We start from the raw sequence: 26,005 nt of genomic DNA on the forward strand, positions 1-26,005 counted from the left end.
GTAACTATGACAACTGTGTCCTTGACAACTTAAGTACAATCATGGAGTTTCCAATTACATCCTGTTCTACACAAAGCCATTATGGTTATTAGAGACATAAACAGCAAAAGCAACTGTCAGCTTGTGTTTTCTGGCAAAATCCATTTTGGTGGTGGGTACACGTTTCCATTTGCAGACTGCTGTTTCTGGTTTTGTTGTCAGTGTTGCTTAGCGGGAAATGCCTTGGCGAGCTGCACACTCCAAGGGCAAGCAAACCTGCCGTTCGTTGGCGACAGTCACATTTTGCACTGACTTTTTCATCTTCTGCCTCTGAAATTGCGCCAGAAAAGTGCTCGAGGGTCTCTTTCTGATGTGTGGGTTGTCCCGTAGACCCAGCAGACTTACACAGAATGTCTTGGTCACTGTAGTGATGCCGATATGTGGCCTTGATGCTGTGGGGTGCTTGTAACCACCTTGGCTTTTGAAGTATGAGGCTGTGGCCTTTGGTTGACCAAGTTGGTTGAAGAGCAGCTTGTCTCTTTTCTGTGCCATCCCATGAGGATGGTGCTAGGTACTGTTCTTCCTGAAGTCAAGGGTTTTGCCTTTGTTTTGTGCTGAGTTTGTACAGGTGCTGAATGGAAATTTTAATGCCAGCCTTATATGAACATTAAAGGCAAATTTTCTGACAAGTCCCACTTGACAGGACTTTCCTATTCCTGTGATGATTTAAGATAGCCTTAGTCTAGCCATCACGAGGGATTCTTGATGTTACTCTAACAAACTTCTCTTGCAAATGATGTTGTAAGAAAATTAAAAAAATTGTCAGAACTATACCTTTGAAAAAAAACCAACTGTTGAATTAAAAGGACCCGCTGTATTTCATTGGGTGCACTCAGGCTTTCATAACTACATAGTCTATATTGAACTCTTAACTCTGCTTCTGGGACCAAGTGAATTGCAGTTAAATACATCAACATGCTGGCAGGCTTCTTTCTTTACTTTGCTGTTTGGTACATTTAAGTGGCTAAAGCAGTAAGTCAGGATTTCTAATGTCACCCTTCGCTCCATCAATAACAGCTGGTTAAGTCATGCAATTTTTTCCTGCTTTGATCTATTCGATGTGAACATTCCCTGTCTCCCCAAAGGAGAGTGTGGTGGTACTTAATGACTGCAGTGCATTTTTGAACAGCAAGTGCTGTATATGTTGAATCTTTTTATGTAAATACCATGATGACATTAGGTTGCCTTGTTCTTTTGCAAATGCAGACTAAGGAAGGGCTCGATTATAGTTAAAGGATGACAGACTCTACTGTCTTCCACCTCACCCATGCTTCTATTTCTTTGTGAAATTGTGTGGATATTCTGGACTCTGGGATCTCCTTGAGCTGTTTTTAGAAGTAAAATACTTGAGCTGCATCACCAAAGTCATGAAAGATGCTTGTTCGTGAACTCTGCAAACCAGGAGACTTGCCCCCTTTTAACAACAGCCTTGGATTCATTCATTTATTTATGTATTTATTTTAAAGACAAGGCCCTTCAACTCTGTTTTGTGGGCCCCAGACACAGAACGCTATCTGCCAGAAGTTCATGAAGATGATAAAAAATGAGTAACAGGACTCCCAGGAGTTTACAGGGTGTAGAATGTAGGACTGGTTAAGATTTTTCCTTCTAACTTGTCGTGTTGTTGCAGAAGAAGAGATGACAGGACTTGGGCAGCGTAAATGAGGCTGGAAAGCTTGTCCCTGTTGAGCTCAGAAGCTGCGGTTCCATCCGGCTATGGTTTTGGCAGCTTTTTTATCTTTCATCTCTTTCAGAATTGCTTATCGCAACTCTGACTTAGTGTACAGCAGTCACTGCTTATGTGACGGGAGCTGTGACTCATTCTTCTTGGTGCCCGTGTCCTGGCCCCACTATCGAAACTCTTTCCAGCTTGCCTCTGATATATTCCAGTCTGATTCTCTTCCAGAAAAGCTCTTTGAAGAGCCCTGATGTGCAGGTATGGGAGCATTGTGGAGGTTAGAAAAGGAGAAGCAAGAGCTCGTGGGAGATAAAGTCTTAGTGGTCCAGTTTTTTGTGTTATCACGTTGTGAGTCTTTGAAACAGTAGTTGGACTCACTATCCTGTGAAGCCAAGGAAACTTAACTGTTAATTCCAAAAGAAACTCAGCTTTGCAGTGTTTTCCCGCTTCCATCCAGCATGGCTACCTGAGTACTGCCAGGCTTTTCAATATTGCTCTTTTGTTCTAGTCACAGGAGCTGTAGCTGACTCAGTCTCTCAATTTGCAGTTTCTTCCACTGTTAAAAAAACCCCAAACCAAACAGATGCAGAAAACGCAGTGTCAAAGCATGCTGAGCTGTGAACTGAAGAGCCTTCTTGCCTCTTTGAGAAACACCCTATCTATACCAGCTCACCTCCAGGATGCGAGGGAAGGCTGGAGTGTGGGAAGGGTGGGTTTGCTTCCAGGCGTAAAGCTGGGGCTGCCTGTGGGCTCCCCGCGAAGAAGGGAAGTGTCCACGGCAGTCTGCAGGGTGGCAGAGTGCCAGGGCCTGGGGCTGCTGCCCCTGCGCCTGCCAGCAGACCCTGCACAGCTCGCAAAATGGGTAAGCCTTGCAGTGTTTTCACATCGAGATGGATCCAAGCAAAGGACTAAAAGATGGTTTGAGATGTTTTAAATTTCACCATTAACACATAGCATGACAATACCCTTGTTGCTGTGCATCACAGAAAAGTCAAGCAAAGGAGAACATCAAAAAAAGGAATGAATTCGCCTTTACCTCCCTGCTCCCCAAATACATACTGTGAAGGCTTGTGGAGTAATTGCCCTGTGCAGCTTGTGCTGCTGTTTCTAAGTCGCTTAATTGTTCCTGGTTAAATGGGTTTGGAGCAGCTGAGGGACAGATGAATGTGCCCTCGTGAATTTAAAACAGGCTTCTGTGTCTTTGGCATGAGTTGCAAGATGGAGATGCAAATCTGCAGTGCTAACTTTGCATCCACATCCTGCAGTGTCTCTGTTTCACCTCTTACCTTTGCATCTGTCCCAAGGATGCTTTGAGGGAGGTTTTTACAAGCTGCAGTCTGAAACACAGATGTCACGCTGCATTAGTTTCCCTGCTAGCAAGCAAGAATTTAACACAAACTGCTAGTTCCTATATTTTCACTCTTGTATCTGGATCAAGCCCTCCTGAATATTGGGGTCCCCCTCATTTTTTTTTATGTTTTCCAGGGGTTCCTCCTAAGAAACATTATCTTACAGATTACACGCTCATGGAAACAATGCATCTTTATATGTTCACAATACCCTGCTGCTGCTGAATGGCTGTTGTCGTTCCTAGTAACTAATTTTGCCTGTCAGAAATAATCACTCAGTATGGGATTTTAAAAGTTGCTTGTTTTCTAAAAAAAAATGCATCCAGTTTCGCAGTGTGCATTTTAGAAAATTCACATATCCTTATGTTTCATGTGCTTAATAAACTGTACTGAGCTTCCTCTTTGAAAATAATTTTTCTTACTGAAAGAATGTGACTGAGTTACACTATATTTGCCAATGCATGTGTTTTATGTAATGCAGTTACATACAAAAATATATGCAAATATATCTGAAAATTAATGTATTGAACATTCACTTCAGAATAGTTGTTTTGTACAGTCATCTGTAATAATGGTCTTCTCCGACTCGGTTGCCGTTAGAGGAAAAATGTTTAGGTAAGGCACTTTTGTGAATCTCTTTTTCTGGAAGAGTCATTTCTTTAAGGTCTAAGGTAACTAGCATTTAATCACATATTTACTCCAAACATTATCCTTCAAATCCCCTATGCAGTCTGATATCTGAAATCAGCGGCTGTATTTTGCCTTGATTTTAAAGATCTGAAACTGTGTGCAGTTGCTCTGAAGCAGCAGTGGTGATGAGCGAGGCTTTGCTGTTGTTTTGGTGTGTGCATGAGAGCAGAGTTCTGCTGGCTTGCAAACTGCCGCTGCTGCTTGCAGTGCTTGAAGAAGATGGGCCAGTGGGAATTGATCAAGAGATGGATTATGGAGGCAAAATTCAATTGGTTATTATAATAACCAAATAATACCTTCTTAGACAAATATACCAATCACATCAGCTGATCTCCTGTGAGAATTTGTGTGTGTAATGAAGATGGAAAAGAAGTTGGTTTTAGTTATACTCACATGTGATATTGCATGATTTATTCTGACTCTGGACTAGAAAATGATAAAACTTTTTATATAACCTGTCAAGGAAAATTAGGGCTATGCTACTTTGGTTTTAAACCTCTCACAACTTTTTTTTTTTTATACGAGTATTTCAGAAAGCCAATACCATTTCCAAATGTATTTTTGAGCCTTTTATGAATACTGTATTTTGACCATTAAAGGACTTAAACAGTAAAGGATAAAATAACATTCTGGGAGCAAACACATAGGAGTGGTTCACCTAGGGAAGGAAGAATAGGTACCACTGGAGGGACCCCTGGATGCTAGTGGGTACAACCATGTAGCATGACTGGAAGGGATGTTTGATTTATATTTAAAGAGGCATCTTATCATTGTGGGGAAGGCAGATTAGACAGTTGGTAGCAGAGCACCCACGGGAGATGCCTGAAGGGGATGAGAATGATGAAGCGAACCTCGGTGGGTTGTTTCAGCCTTCTGTCATTGGGTATGTTTGCACTGCTCCATTTGTTAGTTCCTGCAAAGCTGCGTTCACGTAAGCTTTTAATAGGCTTCTGGAGATTTCTAAAAAGTAATACTTTGCAGAGCAAACTTAAGGAGGGAATTGTAGATTGCAGAAGTACAGATAAATAACTCTGAGCAGAGGGCATCAATCAAGGTGGTTAATCATTGTGAGAGATGCTGAGGGGATTCACCCTTTAACAGCTTTTTTCCGTAGTGGTAGTGTTACTGACTGACTTGCTTTTGTTTTCTTGCTAGAGGATGGTCATGAGATAAGAAATTTATGATATTGGGATATTTTTTATGCATTGATTATGCAAAAGTTAGCACAACTAAAGAAGCGGAGAGTGAAAAAAAAATTAATTAAATTAATCTTGTCTTATAAATGAAGTTACCCTTTTCTGAAAAAAAATAACTGGTTCCCCCTACACTTCTGACCCAAAACCTTATGAAGCTCGTCTAGCTTTTTCCAGCATGTGCACAAATGTTGTGCAAGTGTTTGCTCACCTTGGCAGATTTCAAAATACCTGGAATTTTGAATTGAACTCAGAGCAAACTAAGTAAAATGAAGTGCTGTGTCAATTGTCTGGGAAGGCACAGGGAATTTTCTTTGTTACCTGGGTGTTAATAGGTTCATGATTTAATAGATCTCTGTAGACAAGGAGGGTTTTGTTTTCTTTTGCCCATTTCGTAAAAGCTCAAGTGTGGTGGAAAGCAAATGGTATCTTGGCTGATGACGATACAGAAATTAGATTTCTGCTATATTAGCATTAGGTAAAAAATACTTCCTATCATGGTATCGATAGATCAATGCTTCCCTGCATTGGTCATCAATATTGATGCATCTAGTCATCAATATCTGTTTGCATATTTTATTGATGGCATAGAAACGATGTAAGCAGTAAGCTGTGATCTCTTTCCACTGGAAGGTCAGATCCATTCTCAGAGCGTATTTGTTAAATAGAGTTCTTTCCAGGAGGTTTACAGGTAATGGTGACAATTCATTTGGGCTGCAAGCCTCGGTCCATTGCTACTAGATGGTCTACACCCACTCTGGGGGTGGGGAGAGATCCAGCAGGTGCAAAACGCCAGCTTAGTCTGTACAGGCAAAGGTGGCCCCTAGTATCCTGCATAGGACACAGGGTACCACACTTCTGTGTGTAAAGTCTGAATTTAACCTGTGTCCTGGATAATAATTCAATGACCTGTTTCGTCTATTTATGACTTCCAGCCAGGCTTTTTGCATGGGTGATCCGGAGTGAAAGACGAGTTGTATTATCGTTCATGCTACTTGACTCTGTGTCATTTATATTTAACTGACTGAGCTGGAATCACAGAGTGGTTGAGGTTGAAAGTGTCCTCTGGAGGTCATCTGGTCCAACCTTCCGCTCAAGCAGTATCACCTAAAGCAGGCTGCTCGGGACTGTGTCCAGCTGGGTTTTGAATATCTCTGAGCATGGTGACTCCACATCCTCTCTAGGCAATCTGTCCAGGGCTTTTCTCGGTTTAGGTGGAGCTTACTGTGTTTCAGTTTGTGCCCACTGCTCCTTATCCAGACTCTGGACACTATTGAGAAGACCCAGGCCCCTGTACTTCCTCCCTTCACATTGATGGGATGCAACCAGAGCTGCCTTCAGGCGGAATGTTGTGGTTTAACCCCGGCCGGCAACCCAGCCCCACGCAGCCGCTCGCTCACTCCCACCCAGAGGGATGGGAAGGAGGATCGGAAAGGCATGTAAAACTCGAGGGTTGAGATAAGAACAATTTCATAGGTAAAGCAAAAGCCACGCACACAAGCAAAGCAAAGCAAGGAATTCATTCCCCACGTCCCACGGGCAGGTGGGTGTTCAGCCATCCCCAGGGCAGCAGGGCTCTGTCATGTGTAACCGTTACTCGGGAAGACAGATACTGAATGTTCCTCCCTTCCTTCTTCTTCCCCCAGTTTATATACTCACCGTGACATCATATGGTATGGAATACCTCTTTGGCTAGCTTGGGTCACCTGTCCTAGCCGTGTCCCCTCCCAGTTTCCCGTGTCCCTCCAGCCCTCTGGCTGGCAGGGCCCAAGAAACCGAAAAGCCCTTGACTTAGTATAAATATTACCCAGCGACAACTAAAAACATCAGTGTGCTATCAACATTGTTCTCACATCAGAGCACTCTACAAAGAGGAAAATTAACTATCCCAGCTCCCACAGTCTGTCTTAATAGAGATGTGGTTAATTGGTAGAAACTTTTTTCAGGGGATTGATTTTCTTTTGTTTCCTAATGCTTGTCCTGCTGTCTTTTTATATTAGATGAGATTTTTCTCATAAACTTAGGTTGACTTGAAATAATAGATTGGCTTGAGAGACTAACTTGGAAACAGTTTTTTTAAAGCTCAATGTAGTCCACATATACAGAGAAAGTAGAGAAGAGCAGCAAGGGAAAATAGGTAATGATCTTTACCTCCTGGCCCCGCTAAAGCTGGGAGACAGCAATTTGGCCTAGAAGTTATTTGCCTCAACAAGACCTATCATCAGACTTGAGTCTCAACCCTGAGACTGATTTGAACATCAGCACTAATCCATCAAAGCATGCATTCCGTTTCTTTGGATTTAAATTAGTGAAAGGGGAAATTGAAACGAATGGCACAGTAATAGTGGCTGCATCCATAGGGATGTGAATAAATGTTTGCATTTCTTTTTTTCAGAACGTCAGCTGGAAAGAAATCTCTCCTGATTGAGTCTTTTTAAGTAAAGAAAAGATAAAATGGCGTCCATGTTGCTTAGTCGACAGCTGACCTGTTGCCTGCAGCAAAACTCCAGGCTGCTTGTATTTGGTAAGTGGTTTTTTGTATTTTCTTGCTTTGTATTTGGTAAGTGTTCACTTTACACTAGTGGACAATATTCCAGTTTGAATGTGCTGGGGTTTGTCCAGTGGTGTTTATCTTTCAAAAACTGAAGAATGTGATGTTCTGCATCTTAGCTAATGATGCAGTTGTAGTCAGAATTGGCCCACAAAGGTGCTTTGGGTTGTTTTTCGTTTTTTCTGCAAACAAGAACTCATTTACTTGATAATTTGTTTTGTAAACACCCTAACTGAAACAAAGCTCTTCGTCCCTTGGAACTCTGCTCTTACTTCCTGATGCTACCTGGTGCAGAGAACAATCGTCCATCAAAATCAGGTGTTTTTTGTCTTTGTGCTGTGTGGTGTGACCCTGCCCATCTTCCCTTGTGGAGAGGTTTTGTGTGAGTGACTTGAAGGCCCTTACTGGGGATGTGTGTTTCTGCAAGGAGTTAGCTGTTGTGTGAAATAAAAACCTACTGCACTGCATCAAACTACTTTCTCTACTTCATGTAATTTCACTACTTCTTTTTCTACTGTTTTCTTCTTTCTCTCTACATGTATAATGGCACGTTCTTACTTGGCCCCAGCTGGTAATTTAGCATGTCTGTGTGAATATTAAACCTGCAATCTCTGTGAAATAGAAAAACTAAATTTCTGTTGGCTTTGTTGGACAAAGCAGTGCAGAATCTAAGAACTAGCATCCATTTTGTGTGGTGTTATACTGAACACAGTATGGTTGAATGGCTTTTTCTGTGACTGAGTAAATACCGAATGTTTCTTCTCCAGCCCTTCTTCTGCAGTGCCACTATGCTGCTTCTGCTCCTGCCAGGCAAACAGTCCATTTGCTCAGAAACTTAAACATGATTGATTTCCTGTTAAATAATACACTTTGGGGAGCAACTGACCTTTGACTAAAGAACACAAAGTCTGGTCTTGTAACTATTGCAAAAGTATTAGGTCAGTGTTTCAGCCTAGGATGCGCTTCTATTTATGGGAGTGACGCACTGATTATCTGCACTGTGCAAGAGCAGTGATCGTTTGGTCGATAGTGGACAATGGAAACTGCTTGCAGCAAGCAGGCCTTCGTTAGTTGTCAGTCCTTTGAGCTCATCTGTCATCTCAGCATCACTTAATGCTCCCTGTCCCTCCCCATGTCTTGCTGCTTCCGAACTATAAAGACAAATACAGCTGTGTGAGATACTGAGGTCACTGGAGGGCCGACGCACTAACTCACTCTTCTCACCATTGCAGTGAGGGGGCTGTAGATCTTCAGTGAGAAAGGAAAGCAACTCTGCGCTTCATTAATCCATCCTCATTTTCAGAAAACTTGGGAAAGTGGGAAAGCCTGCCAAAATGTAGAAGCAAACAGGGGGCCTTGGCTGCTGGTTGTAGAACAGACCTGCGGCCTTTGGGAGTGAATGGTTTGTGTGTGTGTTGTCCAGAGATTAGAAAAGGTGGAGCAAGAGGAAAGCCCCTCGCCAGAAGACACAGTATCCCGTCCGTTTTTTAGGCTGCAGTATTCTTGGCTGACAGAATAGGCAGGAGGCTCTGATGCTTGTAGCAAAAATTGGAGCTTGAGGCGGTTTTCGTGGTGAGCCCCACCTAAGGTTGCAGTGCTGTTGGTCTCTGCTGGCTTTTAGGGGAACGCAGAGGGCAGCGTCCGGGAGCTCCCTGCTCCACAGTGCTCTCCTCCAAGGTATTTTTGAGCACTGAAGTTCAGAGCTTTACAGACTAAAAAAGAGACTTGTGCATTACTCCCACAAAAATCCTGCGGTGCCATTTGGTCTGCTAACTTTTTTTCTGTGGTACTGGAATGACAGGGTTTTGCAAAGGGGAGGTGGAGGTGGAGAGGAGGAGAAAATACATTGCCTCTTGGTAGAAATCTCTATGTCTGTGGGCTGTCGTGCTTCAGTTGTTTGTGTGCATTAAGCACAATAATCTTGAATCTGCCATAAATTTATTTACAAAAGGAGATTTTCTTCATCCTTGATTGTTTCTGATTTTTAAAGCAAATGTGGGAGTTGGCATTGTGCTGGCCCCTCGCATGAAAGAAGCTGGTAACTGACAAAAAAGGGGCATGTGAAAAGGAAGGATGGTGGCAAGTTTGCTTTCACTGCAGTGAAGAATTACATGCGCATTCACTGTTGTAAAACACGTGGGGCCAAAGGTGACTAAGCTTTATACAGATCAAAATATTTTTAGGAAATTTTCTCTAGTTGTACATGGGGGATAGTGTTTAATTCTAATTAATACAGATTTCAAGGCCTCAATCTTGTAAGGAATATGGGATAACAGATAACCATCTGGTTGGAGAATGTTTTAACTTAACCATTGCTTGTAGTGTTCTCATTACTAGCACAGTACTAGCCCACGGCAAGCTAAGTAGAGAGGGACAATAATGAAAATCATTTAAGTTGGTCAAAATGCAAAAGCTAAGCAAAACATATGAAAGTAATGTGCAACTTAAATATTCCCCAAAAATATGAAGCCCAAGTATTTAGAGTCCTTAACACCTTGCTTAGAAGTGTCTTTATCAGATATGTGTTTATTTTCCTTATGTGTTTGGCCACAAAGATAAAGTTCACTAGAATTTGAAGGGTGGCAGAAGAACGGCAGTAGGCTGAGTAGCTAGCCTTATCTTTTTTTTACAAAGACTCCTGCATAGTGCTGTAGTATGGTAACAGCTGGGAAATCTGGGACAGGTGGCTGATGTTGGGGAAATGACAACGTACCTCGGCATTACGCCTTACCTGAAGTGAGTTCTGTTGCTGCTCTCAGCCTGGTGTGCTGCCAGGTGATCACAGCTGATAGTCTGAATGTAAATTGTTATTCCACTGTGTGCCAGCTCTGGCTTTATCAGCTGTGCCACTGTGGTGGGAGAGCAGTTTCATTTCCATGCCTTGAAGGCAGGTGGAGATGCAGTTGGTTGTTAGCTGGCAGGGTGGGACAGGCTGGGACTCCAAAGATCTTATGTTCAGCTTCCTACTGATAACTTTAAGGGGCTGAATTAGTCTTTGAATCCTGAACTGAAAAGCATGCCAAAAGGTCGGTCTTCTGGTAGCCTTAAGGTAGCATCCGTTTGCATCAGTGCGTGCCAGTGCTCTTCTAGGATGCTGACCTGTTCCTAAAGGCCTCCAGCAGTGCAGCTTCTGCAGCCTCCCCAGGCAATCTGCGGTATCAGTGAACTGACCTTACCTTCAAAACTTTTTTCTAATATTTAACCTAAATTTAAAAACAGGGAAAAAAGCAAATCCTTACTATTTGTACTGTCCTCAAAGGACCTGGAAGCTGGAATGTTTATTTTTTCTTTGCAGCAGCCTCTTACACCTTTGAAACCTATTACCTCCCCTAAGAATTCATAATTTTTTCTCAACTGGTCTCACTACTATTTCAGGCTCTCCTTGCAGGTCCAGGTTTTCTCCTCCAGACTCTGCACTTTTATTGCAGTGCCCGAAATGGACTAACTCTGGCTGAGGCTGTACCTCACCGATCTCGAAGTTTCCTGTCTCTCTACAGAGTTTTATCTCACAGGTGTGTTGCAGTGAAATCTCAGAGATGTTCATATTGATTATTGACTTGTCCCCATTACAGTTACTAGAAAGAGGTTAGAAAGCCGTCAGATACACTCTCAGTTCTACTTTTGTCTTCAGTATTAATCTAAGTCTTGCTAAGACTTTTAACTTTTCTTATTCGGTTTGTACATTAGGAGCTTCCCTAGGAAAGCAGAGAGAGCAACCTGGATACATGTGATGCATGTGCGGTGTAAGCAAGGATCAGTTCCCTTCTCTGGATTGTAGAGAACATGGGCTTGAGGTCAGCTTCAGCTGGTGCCCTGGGAGCTGGCCATTGATGGCTCCGGAGTGCAACCTCTCCCTCTGGACTGAGGAACCTTTACTCTTCTGTCTGATCAGACGTTCCCACAAAAAGCTGAGATACATGAAAATGTTCATATAAACCCCTTTTGTTGGAAGGAGGCGCTGCTGCAAGGCTAAGTTTGGACTTCAGCTCTCAGTGCGTTGAGTGAATGTAAGGCCTTTGCTCCTATCTAATTTTCTTGTTCTTCCTGTGCCACAAAGGGTGGCTGTGGCAGTGCTGGCTGTGTTTTCCCACCTGGGTGTTCCTTGTGGCTGTTCATCTCAAAAGATGTCCTGATGAGCTCTGTAGCTGATAGTGTGGTCTGTTGTGCTGCAAATGATGAAGGATGTTCTGACTGATTCAGACCATAAGAACTACAAGAAAAAAAGCAGCAGTTGGATGCTCCTGTAACTCTGCTGAAGAGCTGATTTGGGATTATGCTGTGATGGGGAGGGGGAACTGTTCTTGTTCTTTCTTACAGGAGCTTCCACTTCTGTACAGCCTGTTTGGTACTGGATTTTTATTTCGTCTTTGGAGAATCCTGTTCCAATAAAATCTCCAGTGTGTATGTGGGAGTACTGAAACGCAGACAATCTCATGTGGAAGAGCTTCTGATCTTAGAGCGTAACCACTCTGTAAATAGCAATCTCAGTTTTCACAATATTATGCAATAGCGATGTTCGTTTTCCAAACATCTCTAGCTAGCCTGGCCTTTTGCCATTCTGTTTCAAGATCTGTTAGTAACAGATTCTACTTGCAACACCTAAAAGAGGACTTGGGGGAAATCGCAGTCCTCCTACTTTTGGCTGTCAGGGCCTCCACACTCCAAAAATTCTGTCTGGAAAGCGGCTTGATAGACACTGTGGAGTGGAAGTTAAAGGCATGCAAGGGAGACTGCCTTGCTGCACTTGCACAGGGCAGCAGTCCTATGGCTCGTATAATGTGTCTCTGTGGGGACCAGAGAGCTTTCACTCTGCACTCCTTCCCAGTGAAACGCTTGCATTTCAGAGATCTGGTATGCCAGCATTTATTTTCACCTATCTTCTTTTTTTTTTTTTTTTTCCCTTGGGGTAGTTCCTTCTCTTTAATTAGTACATCGATGTAATTTCAGTGCCTCCACTGGAGTTTCTTCCAGGTAATATCCAGTTGTTGTACACTCAGGAGCTGTGTTTATATGAGTGTTATTTGTGGTTAAGCATATCAGAGATTTCTTTCTAGCCCTGTGTTGAACCCAGCTCTTGTTAGCAGAGATTAATTAACTTAGCACGGAGACCTGCTAACAGTAGTGCTCTTTGTAACTACCAACATCACAAAATGTTAAACGGTGTACTTATATTAATTATGTTGCCATAGCAATGTGGTACTTTCTTAAAAATTGCTGAGACACCTGGTGAGTCATGAGGGTAGCATAGAAGACAAGTTGGAAAATGAGCTTTTCTCTCTGCTAGCAAATTACGACATCCCATTTGATGAAGAGGAAGGATATAGTAGTTTGCTTATGTTACTCAAATGTTTAGAAAGATTATGGGTGTTGCATAGAGCTTTGAGAAGTCCACAAGAATCTAGAAAAGTAGAATTTAAATTATTGTACGCACCTTCTTTAAATGGGATGGATAGAAAATTCTCTGCAAATTGTTCAGACAATGTGCTCTCTGATAATTAGGTTCATTACTAGTACAGACATTTGTTTTTTGACTTCTGTCATGACATGAAGAGCCAGCTTTGTTTACCAGGGAGAAGAGGGTACTGTTCTTAGTCATACCAGCTAAATGTAATTTAAGAGCTTTCCTAATGGTTTTTCAGAGGCAGACACTCTGCTGTAGCCCATTACCTGTACACACTTTTAAGATGAGAGCTGAGGTCATGGCATTTGGTCCTGTTCATAAGTTAATGTAACGCAAGAAACCCTTTTTCTATTGCAGTCTGATCATAGACCTCAGCAGAAGGTCAGTGGATTGACTTGGTCCGTTGGCTTAAGAGCGTAACTTTAGTTAAAAGTCTAGGTACTGATTTACATACAGGTTGTAGTGTAATATGAATTGAAGAATATTAATTTAAAATTATATTGTTTTTTAAAAAAGATCTGTGAGGATGTTTAGGCCAGTAATATATCTTTATTGAGATTCCATCTTTTCAAGAAATTCTAAAATAAAAAAGCTGTACAGCCATCAGGCGTTTTGCATGGAGGAGTCAGAGCAGTACGGGTACATCGGTATCACCAGTGACAGGTTATCATGTGCACATGCTGTCAGTCCATCAGTGACAAAATCATAATAAACATACACACTGTGGAGGTTTGTTGGAGAGTTTCAGCATTTGGGGAAATCTGGGTCTCACTTGATTTTGTGGCATTTTCTGTATTCTGGCTCTGTTATTACAAAAGTAGTGCTGTTACTTCACTGAAGGACCAGCCACCAGGGATTCCTAATTCTTGAAAATACATTGCTTGGACATAATATGAATCTCAGTTTTTATCTGTCCTGTTCTCTACTGTCTTTTGGAGAGGCTAAAGTGCAGTGTTCAAAACCTAGACCTGATGTGCAAACATCTAAACTCTTAAGTATCAAATTGGAGTAGCCTGAGTTACAGGGTGACTTCAAGGTTCCTATTGCAGGGTAAGTTGATATTAAAAAGTCAAACAGTAATAATTTTGGCTGTGTTGTAAAGTATATTGAGTACCTTCAAGACAACAATGCCAGTTGAGCAGAGTATGCTGCAGTTTACTAGGGGGTGAAACACTACAGTGAGTGATCTGATTTACTTGCATCATTAAGAGAATGAGATACTAATACCATGGGTGGGGGGGAAGCAAGAGAGACCAGAGCATGGCCTCTGGGCTGAAATCCTCCTCGAGGCAAAATAAAGCAGGCATTGGTGCGGCCATCCGTCACGGTGTCCAAGTGCTTGGAAAAGCCTTTGCGGGAGAGCGTGCTGCCTCCCAGCTCTGTGCTCTGCATGCAGGGCCTTGGGCACCTGAAAGCAAGAGGCAGCGCCCGTGCCCTGTGGTTATTTGTGGACTGGAGGGCAGAGCGCTGCAGAGTATCCAGAGCAAGGGATGCCAAAAAGCTGGTGAGTCTTCATGCAGGGGTGGCCAGACCGTCGTTCACCAGGGCTCTGATGTTGGTGCCTTTTGAGAGCGGTCTGAGCTCCAAGTTTTGCCTGTACAATAAGGGCAGCCTGTGAGACTAACGAAACGGGCTGTCTGAAGGGGCGTGGTGCTGTGGCAATAACCCCCTGTTCCTTAAACTCTGCAGCGTTAAGCTGAGCGGGAGTCCTTGGCTGGTAAAAGCTGCGTTGCTTCCTTTCGTCTCATTTCCACGAGCATTTGGACAGGTCCCCGAGCACTGCGGTGGCATTAGGCTTCACAAGTCTTCAGCCATGTCGCAGCAAGACAGTTCGTGTTCTTGCCGTGAAGATGCTCTTTGATGAGGGGAGCTCTTCACGTGTGAGTGCCAGTGACTTGCACAACCTGCGTGTGCCAATGCAAGTCACGTGGAGACTGAGCTCTTTGCAGGAGCTGGCCATTTAGAGTGTCATTAACTTTTCTGATCAGTGTCACGATTTACTGGAATAAGAGTAAGGGAAGAAAAAGAAGAGTTAAAAGGGGGGGAAGCAGGGGAGCCATGTTTTTGTGTTCTAAAATTCGGGTTCTTTGGTTTATTTTTAACCAACCCTGTGAACAAGTATACATATCTGATGAGTAGTGAAGTGGGCTATTTGGAATAAATCTGTTGACCTTTCTAGAAATGTGTGAGTTTGTGCCAATCATTTATGTTATACTCTCAAAGGGAGAAGAACGTCATTAAAAAATAAAACCTTTGAGGATTAACTCCACTTTGGTTTTAGCTTTTTCTATCAAAGACTTTGTTAGTATGTTGAGGTTTTGGTTTTTTGCGAGTTTTGTTCTAGCCTGTATTCTTCATTCTCTACCTGAGGGGAAGAAAAAAAACCCTACTTTTCAAAATCCCTTGATCTGGTAACGCAAGGTATTTTTATTTTATTTATGGCAGACTGCTCTGGCAAATTCAAACCATAGTGTTTGTCTGAGCTAGGAGGCAGAATGGCTGTTTGGCAAGTGTAAGGATCAATAAATCGGTGTAGCTGCTGTTATGCCAGCATTAATAAAATGAGATACTCTGTGGGCTCCTGAAAACAAGTATATCAAATTAAATTTGTATTCATGAATCGGCCTAGAAATCATTTTCTAGTAGAGCCTGATGATGTGTAGCCTCCTTTAGGAGATAACAAGTAAATGAAGGGAACCCTGTCACTTGTGTTGCTCATTTTTTAGATGGCCCTGGTTTGCAGGCTTGAAAATCATTGCGGTTTGGATAAGCTGATCTTGAAGCTATTGTTTTAAAAAATAATGTTTCACAAATTAGCCAACATTACTAATTGATAAAAATGGCCTTTAAATCAACTGTTCTTCTGGGGAGACCTGTATGTTTTAGTTTTGCTTGGTCAGTCTTTGCTGTGTATGAAAACGTGGCTGTTGATAGCTTCCTGGCTGTTGATAGAGACAAGCTATGCCAACGTGCGTTAGCCCAGCAAAGTACTGTTTGTAACTGCTCACGTGTGGCCTTGGCAAGTACCTAGTTCAACGTACCTATGCAAAAGAGGCTGTGGCACGAGCAGTAGCAAAAAGATAATGATGATGACGATCTACAAAGCAGGCTGACCCGTTTTGGTCTGTCTTTGTCACATAGCCTGGCTGATGGAAGCAACCTCTTGTGGTGATAAACAAGTTAGGACAACAGCAAAATATTCTCCAAATTAATTCGCAGTTGTACAGCTCTGTAAATATTTGTCATTTTGTAGGGGAGGCTGTGCCCTTTGCAATATCGACAACAGCTTTCTTAGAGAAGCATTTATATTTGCGTAACTTAGAATCCTCATCTGTTAAAATATTTCAGATTGTCCTTTAAGGAAGTGGAAGAGGGAGAATGTCATCCATGTCTCACAGGTGATGGCCAGGAAATCTTTGACTGTTAGTCTCGGGTTTAGAGCCTGGCAGTCGGGCATCTTGCACTTTTGCAGGGCAGGGGTGGCTTGCTTGTTAACAGAAGAGGAGATATTTAATCAGTGTCCAAACCAGTGCATTTTTATGAGAACTGAGCTGAAAAGCCTGAGGAAGGCAGTGCGCCTGTGTAAGCTGCTGCCGTGGCTGGGAGGACCCTGGTGTATGGCTGGAGGGGGCACGGCAGCACGGGGCCTGGGGCAGCAGAGCACCGGGCAGGGCGGGGAGGAGGAGGTGAGGAGGACCATGCCTGTGGGTTATAGTTCACCTGTTTTAAATTCACAGCCGTGTCAAACAATTCCAGGTGTCTGCTGGATTTCCCTGTCTTTCCTGTTACTGCTGACTGCCAAAATGTCCGATGTACTCTGTGCCTTGCCTCTCTTGGTGCTTTCCCCTTTATCATAGCAAGTAGCACCCAGAGCCCGGGGCGATGGAGAGAACAGGACATGGAGGAGGAGAACTGTTTGCAGCTGGTTTGCTGTGATCTCCATCAGGGAAGGAGCAGGGTGCACAAAGGGGTAGTCTGGTCTCTTTTCCTCTTTTAGACTTCATAGTGTGTCTGCTAAATCTGCAGCTTTATTGGCTATGAATTGTGTAGCTTTTGATCTTTTATACGCAGTAGCTTTTTTTCCCCCCCAGTGGAGCAGTTGCCGTGTGGTCTCCAATTTACATGAACGCTAAACAGAATGACACAAAAATGAAGTGGTGTTGCTGTAACAAAACCTATTAATAGCTTTGCAGAGAGGCACTGACGCATCTCAGATACAAGGACTTGGAATTAAAGCTGAGGAGAAGGATCATCTTTGCAGACTAAGTTTTCTGCAAGTGAGCAGTGAATTTAAGTGCTCGGTTAGAGATGCTTTCAAAGAGCTGTGATTTTTCAGATAAAGTTCCTCAAAATCAGGCTTGCTTGAGACATCTCGGGATGACACAAACTAAGGCAAACATGTCTCATCACTGTTGGAAATTTTGGTGGAATGGCTGTATTCAAAACAGTGCTATGCAGTATCATAGTATACCTTCTGTTTTCCTTGACCATTTATTTATCAAAGAGGACCTTGATAAATGGTTCTCCTTGTAAATATATCTATTTATCAAGGATGTATAATTTATTTACATTTTTGTTTTATTTGACAACTATTGTTTCCAAACAAAAACTATTTTTAGTATGTTTCAGAAACAAAACCCTGGCAGGGAGAGGTGGTTTTGGGTGGGAGCACAGCGGGGCCAGCGCTGCACCCTGGTGCTTTTCCTGTGCGTGGGTGCTGGCCTGCCTCCCCGCGTGCCCCCGTGCTGGGCTCCTGCTGGACCGGGCTGCGCTGTGTCCCTTTAGCATCTGGCAGTGCTGCGCTGGCGCAGCGGGATGCTGGTGGATGGTGACTTCAGGCTGTGCTGCTGCGTGGCTCTGAACCCCCAGGCAAGGGCTGGTGTCCCCTGGCTCCCAGGCATGAGCCAAGCACTCTGAACGCGGCTCGGCTTTCTGCTGACAAGGAGAGCTAAGGATCTTCGTTTTGGGCTATCCAAATTGCACCATCTTAAAAATGCTTATCCCAGATGAAAATAAGTTATGCGCTCATCTTTCGGGTGTTGATCTAGTCCAAGTGTGGTACCCCTAAATTAAGCGTAAGACAAAAATGTAATTAAGAGTGTTAGTTCAATTCAACAGTTAACCACAGAGTATAGAGCAAGTTCCTAGTCTCTTGCTGGTCACGTTGGTGTCAGGCTCTGGAGGCTGTGCTTCCTCTGTTGCAGATGTGCAACTCCCACGCCGTCCTGTAAATCCCCCTAATGGAACAGGTCCATACCTGGAATATGTGCTGAACAGAACTGTCTCTGTAATATGAAGTATGCCTAAACCCTGTATTTTGAGACAGTTACTTCAGAAATGGAAGCAAAGCCTGTTGTTGATGAAGCACAGGAGATTTTTGCCTTTTGGTTTCATTAAGGTGTCACAGTTATTATGATTCCCCAGTCACACACGTGGGTAAAGAACAGCAAGGTCAGAGGCAGGATCAGAGGGAAAACTGTCACTGTTGTTGACCCAGATGTCAGAGCTGCACTGCAAGATGCTGGATTCATGTGATATGTTGAATTTATTTTAAACACAACCACTTGCCTTTCTAAGACAAATCTTTCCCAAGTGGTGTTCTTCAAGCTACCGCAGAACATCACAATGGTTTTTACCTGTGGACTCCATCAGGCTTTTCAGTTATTACTGATAGCAGGTGAAACCGTCACTTCATAGGAGTGGGGAATTGACAGCAAATATGCGCAAGGCGTAATGGACAGGCTCAACAACAGAGATGGAAGCAGATATGCTCTTAGTCCTCCTGTCCTTTACAGTAGGATTTGTCTCTCTTTCTCTAGGGGTGCCTGGTCATCTCACTTACTATTTTTTTAACTTTTTTTAAAGCCATCTCACTGGTATTAGTTTTATCTTAACGCTTGTCAGAGATGAGGTACTTAGTTCACTTTGGACAGTTCGATGTAATTGGTCTTGTCTGTCAAGTAGTCTGTCAGGTAAGGTATGGATATTTATTCTGAGAGGAGAGCACAGAAAATATGGTCTGTACTCAGGCTTTCATTATTTCTTACAGGACACAGATATATCAGTCAAGCCGCTGCTAAAATTGATGTTGATTTTGATTATGACGGACCTCTAATGAAGACAGAAGTTCCTGGACCACGATCTAGAGTAAGTTCCCAAAGTATAGTAGCTTGTGGGGATTTTTTTCTTTAGCTGTGTTTAACTTGCTAGAAAACAACTTTTATTCCAAACCTTAAATGTGATATGAATAATCATAATTTCACAATAGTCTGTGCCCACTTTTATCAAGATGCTGAGAATGGAAAGCTCATGAATAAAATGCCCCTCTCTGAGAGAGAGCTCTCAGTCTCAGCTGCTACTTCCCATGTGAAGTAACTGAAAGCAAAAGAGCATCACCTTGATGAAAGGTCTCATCAGGCTTGATTACCTGTGCTCCTGCTGAAAGAGAAACTTAGTTGGTTTTTTTATGATGTGAAGTAATGCTTCAATTTTGAAATGAAGCAAGAGTTTCAGTTTGCTGGACATTGTTTTGCTCCGGCAGAGTCAGTATTTGTGTGTGCCCTTGTTGTTGTTGTGCTTTTGGTTTTCTGTTTGGTTGTTGTTGTTGTTATTTTTTTTTAAAAAAGGAGCTGTCTTTCTAGAACCAATGTGCCAGTATCCGTTCTGTGTGTCTCTGGCTTCTCTTCTTTTCTGATTTCTCTCTTGTTTTCTGAGTTCAGTTGATCAATATAAAGAGGCAGCTTTCCCTTTTTTGGAGATTTACAATTAAACTGTGTTTGCAGCCCATGTGGCTCTGTATGACACAGGTAATGGTTTTGACTGTAATATTTGCAAGGTGTACTATGGATGTTCATGTGGCAAGTAGAGTTGCCTGGTAAGCACATAGGACTGCGAGTTTTGCACATGATTTATGTGATCATAAAAAAGAAACATACATTATTATTCAGTATTTGGTAATTACATACCTGAGACTCTTTGATGTTTTCTTTTTCTACAGGAATTAATGAAGCAGCTGAATGGCATTCAGGTAATTTGTCAAGTTTTCTGAGTTTTGGGGGGTGTTAATACTGTGGTTTCAGAACTTGTTTTAAAATCCTGGTTTTTTATGTTTAATTTCATACCAAAAAAAAGATGAAACACTGACTCTGAGTTTCCATGCTGAGAATATTATGTATGGTGTATATGTGCATTTGAATAAAAACTTCTTTAGTTTTCTTAGTATTTTGAATACTACAGAATTATTTTGCTAGGATCAGTGATTTTCCTTTAAATGCTGTATGTGCCTTGCAAGTTGTTATGAACCGGCCAGCAAACACATAGGTATATTTGAGCTTGAGCTTAAAAGTATGTCAACCTAAGTGCATATTGCCTTCCCAAAATGAGCAGTTCTTCAAAGTCTGTGCTTTGTTTCTGTAGAAAAAGTGCATACTTGCCCTTTTAGGGCTATTTCTATAAAGAGGGACTGTTACGGTTAATTCACATGCCATGAATATAATGTGTCTTTGTATGTTATTATTAGATATTTTTATCATATTGTGCTGTATAACCATCAGTTGTGCCTTTGTACATATACTGCTACTTTTTAAAGCATTGCTTGTTTTTTCCTTTAAGAATGCAGAAGCTGTACACTTTTTTTGCAATTACGAAGAGAGCAGAGGGAACTACCTAGTAGATGTAGATGGCAATCGCATGCTGGATCTCTACTCTCAGATTTCATCCATTCCAATAGGTAGGAGACAGTCATACCAAAACCTTTTGCTTTGTCCTCAAGCTGTTGTTTTCTTAACCAGCCAACTTCTCTGGAAGCTGCTGAGATAACTGAAAACACTGAAGCTGACATAATGTACGCCTTGTTGCAGGTACACCTTACTGCTGTATATTGTGTAGTAGGGTTTTTGCATAGCTGAAGAAACTACAAATTGAATACTTACAGCTCCCTTGAAGTACATAGTGGTACCTGGAAGAAGCTCTAGTATTAATCTTATATAGAATATTCAGGTTCCACAGTTTAGGTTGCCTTTGCTTGGATTTGTGTACTTTGTGATTCTGTAATGGTATGTTACTGTTATAAACATTAGCAAACATAACTTAAATATTGTAATATTAAATTGTATGCTTTAGTTAACATTTCTGTCTCAAAAGAACTGAAAAAAAAGTTGTCCGTGTGGACTCCGGTAGGATGAAACGGGACCAAACACTGAAGTGTGGTACTGAGTGAAAGCAAAGGTGGCATGTCACTTGGGCTGAGGGACCAAACAGTGGACTTACCAAGTGCTTGGGAAAGTCGTTTGATTTTTTTTGTGAAGCATTTCAAGAAGGAAAAGCAGCAAGGCAGAGATGTAGGCTCCAACTGCAAGTAATATAGGTTTTGGTCGGTGTTCAGTTTGTTTGATCTCCATCCCTGGTTCCTCTCAGTTGCTTTAAAATAGATTTCTGCAGAAGCAAAAAGAGCAGAAGCGCTGGGATAATTAAAAAGGTAGATGATGCGCTATGTATAGAAAGCGTGATGACTCAACAACATCCCTATAGGCCTCCTTTATTGGCAAACACAAGCTAGCAATCTCCAGGTTGTTACCAAATTTTTGGCATCTAAAGGCTTGTAACTGCAATGGGTTTTCAGCTATCCCAGTCTTCTTTGCAAACGGTTAATATTTGTGCTGTCATGTAGCACCTCAGGGGTAAGACAAAGGAGTGCAATGCTTGTATGCCAGTGCTCATCGAACTTAAATGGCATTGGATTTTCGGTTTCTGGGAAAGGAGCTGCATTTAGTGTTCAAGACCTCCCATTCTTCACACAAGAAATGCTCATTTGGTGGAACTAGTGCATGGTCGTGTAGTCAAAGGGTAGTCAGTGCATACTCCAGAAGATTGAAATTAAGGTTTTAAGACAGTGCACTGAGGCTTTCTGACCTTCTAGTGCTTGATGGTGCAAGCACACCCCTCTTAATATAGCTTTATGTATAAAATATTTAAGTATTAGGGGGAAAATATTTTCTTAATGGGCAGAAAGGGGTAGGGGCTTCTGCAGTTTACTTTTTCTGGTTGATTGAAACTGGCGACATAGATACAGGACTCCACTACCTCTAATTAATCCTTAGCTAAGCCTCCTTCATGTACAGCAATGCCTTCTTGAGGATAAGCTGGATTTTTTTTGTCCTAGAGGACATGTTCCTCAGTCGCAAAGGAACTATAGTACAGTGCTTCATACACCTTCTCGATAATGGCTCTATGATATGTAGCAACAATAGTAAATGGAAATTTAATACTTACAGGCTGACCTAAATATAATTGAACATACAGCATTAATTTATTTTCGTTAAGTTCTGCTGAATGGCAAGACTGACTATCCGAGGTTGCTAATAACGTCCCTTTTGGTGACAGAGTTAGGTTGTAGACTGGGACACCAAAACAAGATCACAAGGTGCTTGCTAGTCATCTGTGCTTATCTCTCTACAAGTAAATCCAATAAAACCTTTTATGAATCTGTCAGGACTCCCCAAGATTTAATAATGATCTGCTACACTAGAATATATTTATCAGCAGAGGTTGAGAGGCAGTAAATGCCTGTGCAGAGAGATAAGAATTATAAAGTATAAAAAAAAACTCTAGGCAAAGATGTTCTGGACTGTTTCTTGCTGAAAAACAAAAATTAAACCAGTCTTTTACCACATGGTTTTTGGGAAGTGGTAGCACAACATACTCCTTTCAACCTGTATCGATTCAGTCTAATAGAGTTAGAAACCCCATGGAGGCAAACGCAAGAGGGGATTCTATTGATATGTTTACTAGCAAACATCCTGGAATAGCAAATGAAACAATCTGTTTTTCAGTGCTGGGAAGGTCTGTTTTTATTTGGGCAGATGCAGAGAAGTAGTTTGGTGTTATTGACAGCAGCTTGCTGCTCGGTTCAAGTGTATTCTTTGGGCTTTCTCCATCTCATTATTTTAGCAGCGTCCGGGTTTTTTCGTTTTGCAGACAGGCACGTTCATGAGCCTGGAGGACATGTACTTTCCTGTCACATTGATCTCGGCACAGAGCAAGAGTGATGAAGCAGGTGCCCTTCTCTTAAGAGCCAGCTCTGACACTTAAAGGAATGTGTTTGAGAGTGGATTCGTAAAGCTACAAACCCTTGCACTGGTCATGGCAATGAAACAAGTTACTGCCTGTTTTCCATCTCAGCCTAGAGCTTTTTTACTTTGTTTACCACATTGTATAACAGATACGTAACCACTTAGTTATTCTGGTGTTAGTTTTACGACTGTGAACCCATGTACCAGTTCAGCATCTTTCTACACGCAGACCTACTCTTTCAGACACAGTCGGGCTTTAAGGATTCGCTCTGCTTTTACTGGGGCCTGTCTGAGGATGCGCCAGAGGAATAGGGAGTGTTAGGAGGAAGGCTGGGCCACTCAGCCTGAAGAAAATGGGAGAGACATCTTGTGTGGGTGGGAAAGGGTAAGTTACGGGCAATAGAAGCCTTGAATATATGTTATGTAAGAGGAGTTGCAAAGATCTCTGCATTCTTCATGCACCTTAACGCTGGCAATGGAGTTGCATCTTTTTACAGGCAATACCAGAGTTAATTGTTAAGCTTCCTAAGCAACGGTAGCTGTTTATAACAAACTTTTGTAAGGTTTAGTTTGGAGATTTCTGAAACGCTAGATATACTCTTAAAGGTGCTCTCAGCAGCAGCCACAGCTACAGCTCTCAGTGACACAGCTTTCAACTGTGTCGTTCCCTCTAGCCTAACAACAATTCCTCCCATGACAGATGCAATGCGGATTTAGTTGTCAGTGTCCCAAATAGCCACGTGTGTTATCTGCATAATAATTTTAACAGATTCTTTGCAGCATGACACACAGTTAAAACAAGCTGAATATTTCCTTGTTTTGAACTGAAATATTCAAAATGGAATTTACAATTGATTTGTTAATGCAGTAGCCTAATGCTCCGTTGCTAAGACAGTATAATCAGGGCTATTGTCATTCAACTAGAATGAGGAGTTCAGAGGCACGATAAGCTTTCGGAATACAATTAGTGGTCTGACTTCTTGAGCAGTAGGGAAGATGAGGTTTCCAACTGTTCCTACAAGGGAATATAAAAGATGATGTTTATCTCTCGCTTTGGCATTTCATACATTAGAAATCAGGCTTAAAATGAAATTTTCTTGGAATCTTCAAAGATTTTTAAAAAAATGTTGGTTTTTTTTAGTAAGATATGTTGGTTTACCTGTAAGCAAGCAGGCTAGAACATCAATGGGTATAAATTAAGCACCTTTATTGTGTTAAACGTTAAAATCCTTAGTATCTTGATGTTTCTGGGTAAAAAGGACAAATTGTTGCATCTTTTTCCAAATAAAAATTTGTCCAAGTAAGGAAAATGAGAAGAAAAACAAAAAGCTGGTCATGAGAGAAAGTGAGAAGTGCAGAATCTCCTTTAATACAAGACAGCGCTTTGTCAAACACATGTGTTTTACGGTGGTGCACAGCTGAGGTATGTAAATCTGTGACTTAGGAGGAGAGATTTCCAGACAGGTGTCTTGGAATAACTGATGGGATGCGGCAGGTTAGAGACTTGGATGCTCATTAGCCCGTGAGTTTTCAGCGTATGGCTGTCAGTGTAGGCAGCCTCTTCCTTCTGGTAGGATTGTTAGTGATCGTGCATGGATGTCTGCAGCGTGCGGGGGTGGAATGTGAGTCTTCATGCGTACAAATAAGTGTGAGTGTGTATGTGTGTGAAAGCCTAGGTGATGTGGAGGCCAGTACATGCACATCTCGAAACCAAGTTTGGCAGCACCTTGCGCAGAGAGAGTGTTCGGATAGCATTGTAGAGGGTAGGGGCGATGAATGCCATCCAACCGCGGCAGACGTCAAGGTGCACTGTCAGGCCATTGGCAAAATTCTGCTGGAGTGCCAGGGCTTATCCCTGCTGGGTCTGCCATAACGTGTGCTCATTGCACGCATCAGCAATGAAAAACTGTCTCCGAGAAAAACACTGCTGTGCTAGCTAAAGTTACCCAGCACCACCCGGCTGTGTCTGCTGAGGGACAAAGAGCCCTTGCTGGTATGTCGTTAGTACCTTATAACGCACTGAAATTACAATTGCTAAATGAGCTTTCTTTGGAAACTTGGTAAATATGTGGATTTTTGCTTGTCGGTTTCTTATGGTCAGCTGCCAAAGACTGGGGAACTGCATGGAAGAAAAGCATAAAGGGAGGAATATATGTTTCTAAGGTATTCTCCAATCGAGAAAAATCCAGTCAGTTAAAAAGCACAGTGAGGGGGGAAAAAGCTCTGTTACTGTGCTGGGAATACTCAGTCTGATATTCACGTGGGGTAAGAACAGCTATGAGACTAGAAATGGAGCACCAGCTACTGTGGATGCACACAGCTGCATGGGAGCTTCCCGCCGCGGAGCAGAGCGACAGAAGCACGTCGGGTGGTCAGTGCTAGTGAGAGCCACCGGGTCGAGCAGAGCAGGTTATGGGGAGCGGGACCGGCAAACAGCCTGCTTCAAGGGGGAGAAACTGGAGGCACTTCCTTACCACAGCTAAATGGTGACAAAGAGAAACAATGGCTTGTGGGCTGCATTGGCAGAAAGTGATCTCTGTTCTTAATTGAGGAAGAGGAGAGGTTCACATCTTGTAGAGAAACCAAATACGTGTGGGAAACCTAGAAAGGAGAGTGAGCAAGCATTTAATAACGTTGGTCCCACAATACTTGGAAGAAACTGTGATGCTGCAATCAGGCCCTACCAGGCAAAAGATCTGTGTCATGTTCATTTAGTAATATATAATAAAATATATAAAAAATATAATAAAATAAAAAAACAATAATTTGTGTTCAATTTTTAGCTTTCAGTATGAAAAGATGTTTTGCTATTGCCTGGCATAAAATTTGTACCAAAGTTCCAGATAATGTATTCTGTAAAAGAAGAGAGGTTTGTCCTCCTTTTGAAATAAATTCTATTATTAGTAGTTACATACACAAGTTACACAGAAACAGTCAAGCATTAACTTAAGGTTATTCGCTAGGTTACACTTCACATTAGTTTATTGAAACCAGACAGAAATAACTGTTTTCTTTCTTTGTTCTTTTTAATTAG

General features: G+C 42.2%; 1 protein-coding gene and 1 long non-coding RNA gene across 5 annotated transcripts in view; one reads left to right on the forward strand and one right to left on the reverse strand.

Moving 5' to 3' along the window:
* Window positions 1–26,005, forward strand: part of ABAT (4-aminobutyrate aminotransferase) — a 65,917-nt gene that overhangs the window by 23,857 nt on the left and 16,055 nt on the right. For all 3 annotated transcript variants that reach the window (XM_080384581.1, XM_080384579.1, XM_080384580.1), the window contains exons 2-5: window positions 7,345–7,473; window positions 18,951–19,048; window positions 19,899–19,928; window positions 20,513–20,630. In XM_080384581.1, the coding sequence (XP_080240707.1) occupies window positions 7,404–7,473; window positions 18,951–19,048; window positions 19,899–19,928; window positions 20,513–20,630 (316 nt within the window). In that variant the 5' untranslated portion in view covers window positions 7,345–7,403. The remainder of the gene's footprint in view (window positions 1–7,344; window positions 7,474–18,950; window positions 19,049–19,898; window positions 19,929–20,512; window positions 20,631–26,005) is intronic.
* Window positions 12,361–25,999, reverse strand: LOC308062723. 2 transcript variants are annotated; one of them, XR_013927659.1, is made up of 3 exons: window positions 25,446–25,999; window positions 21,170–21,334; window positions 12,361–17,965 (listed from the first exon to the last, which is right to left on the reverse strand). It is a non-coding gene; the product is annotated as an uncharacterized lncRNA (long non-coding RNA). The 2 variants fall into 2 exon arrangements; XR_013927660.1 differs by having other exon boundaries at window positions 21,170–25,999.

This window comes from Falco punctatus, assembly GCF_963210335.1.
Source record: "Falco punctatus genome assembly, chromosome: 4".
In the NCBI taxonomy this organism is placed as follows: domain Eukaryota; kingdom Metazoa; phylum Chordata; class Aves; order Falconiformes; family Falconidae; genus Falco; species Falco punctatus.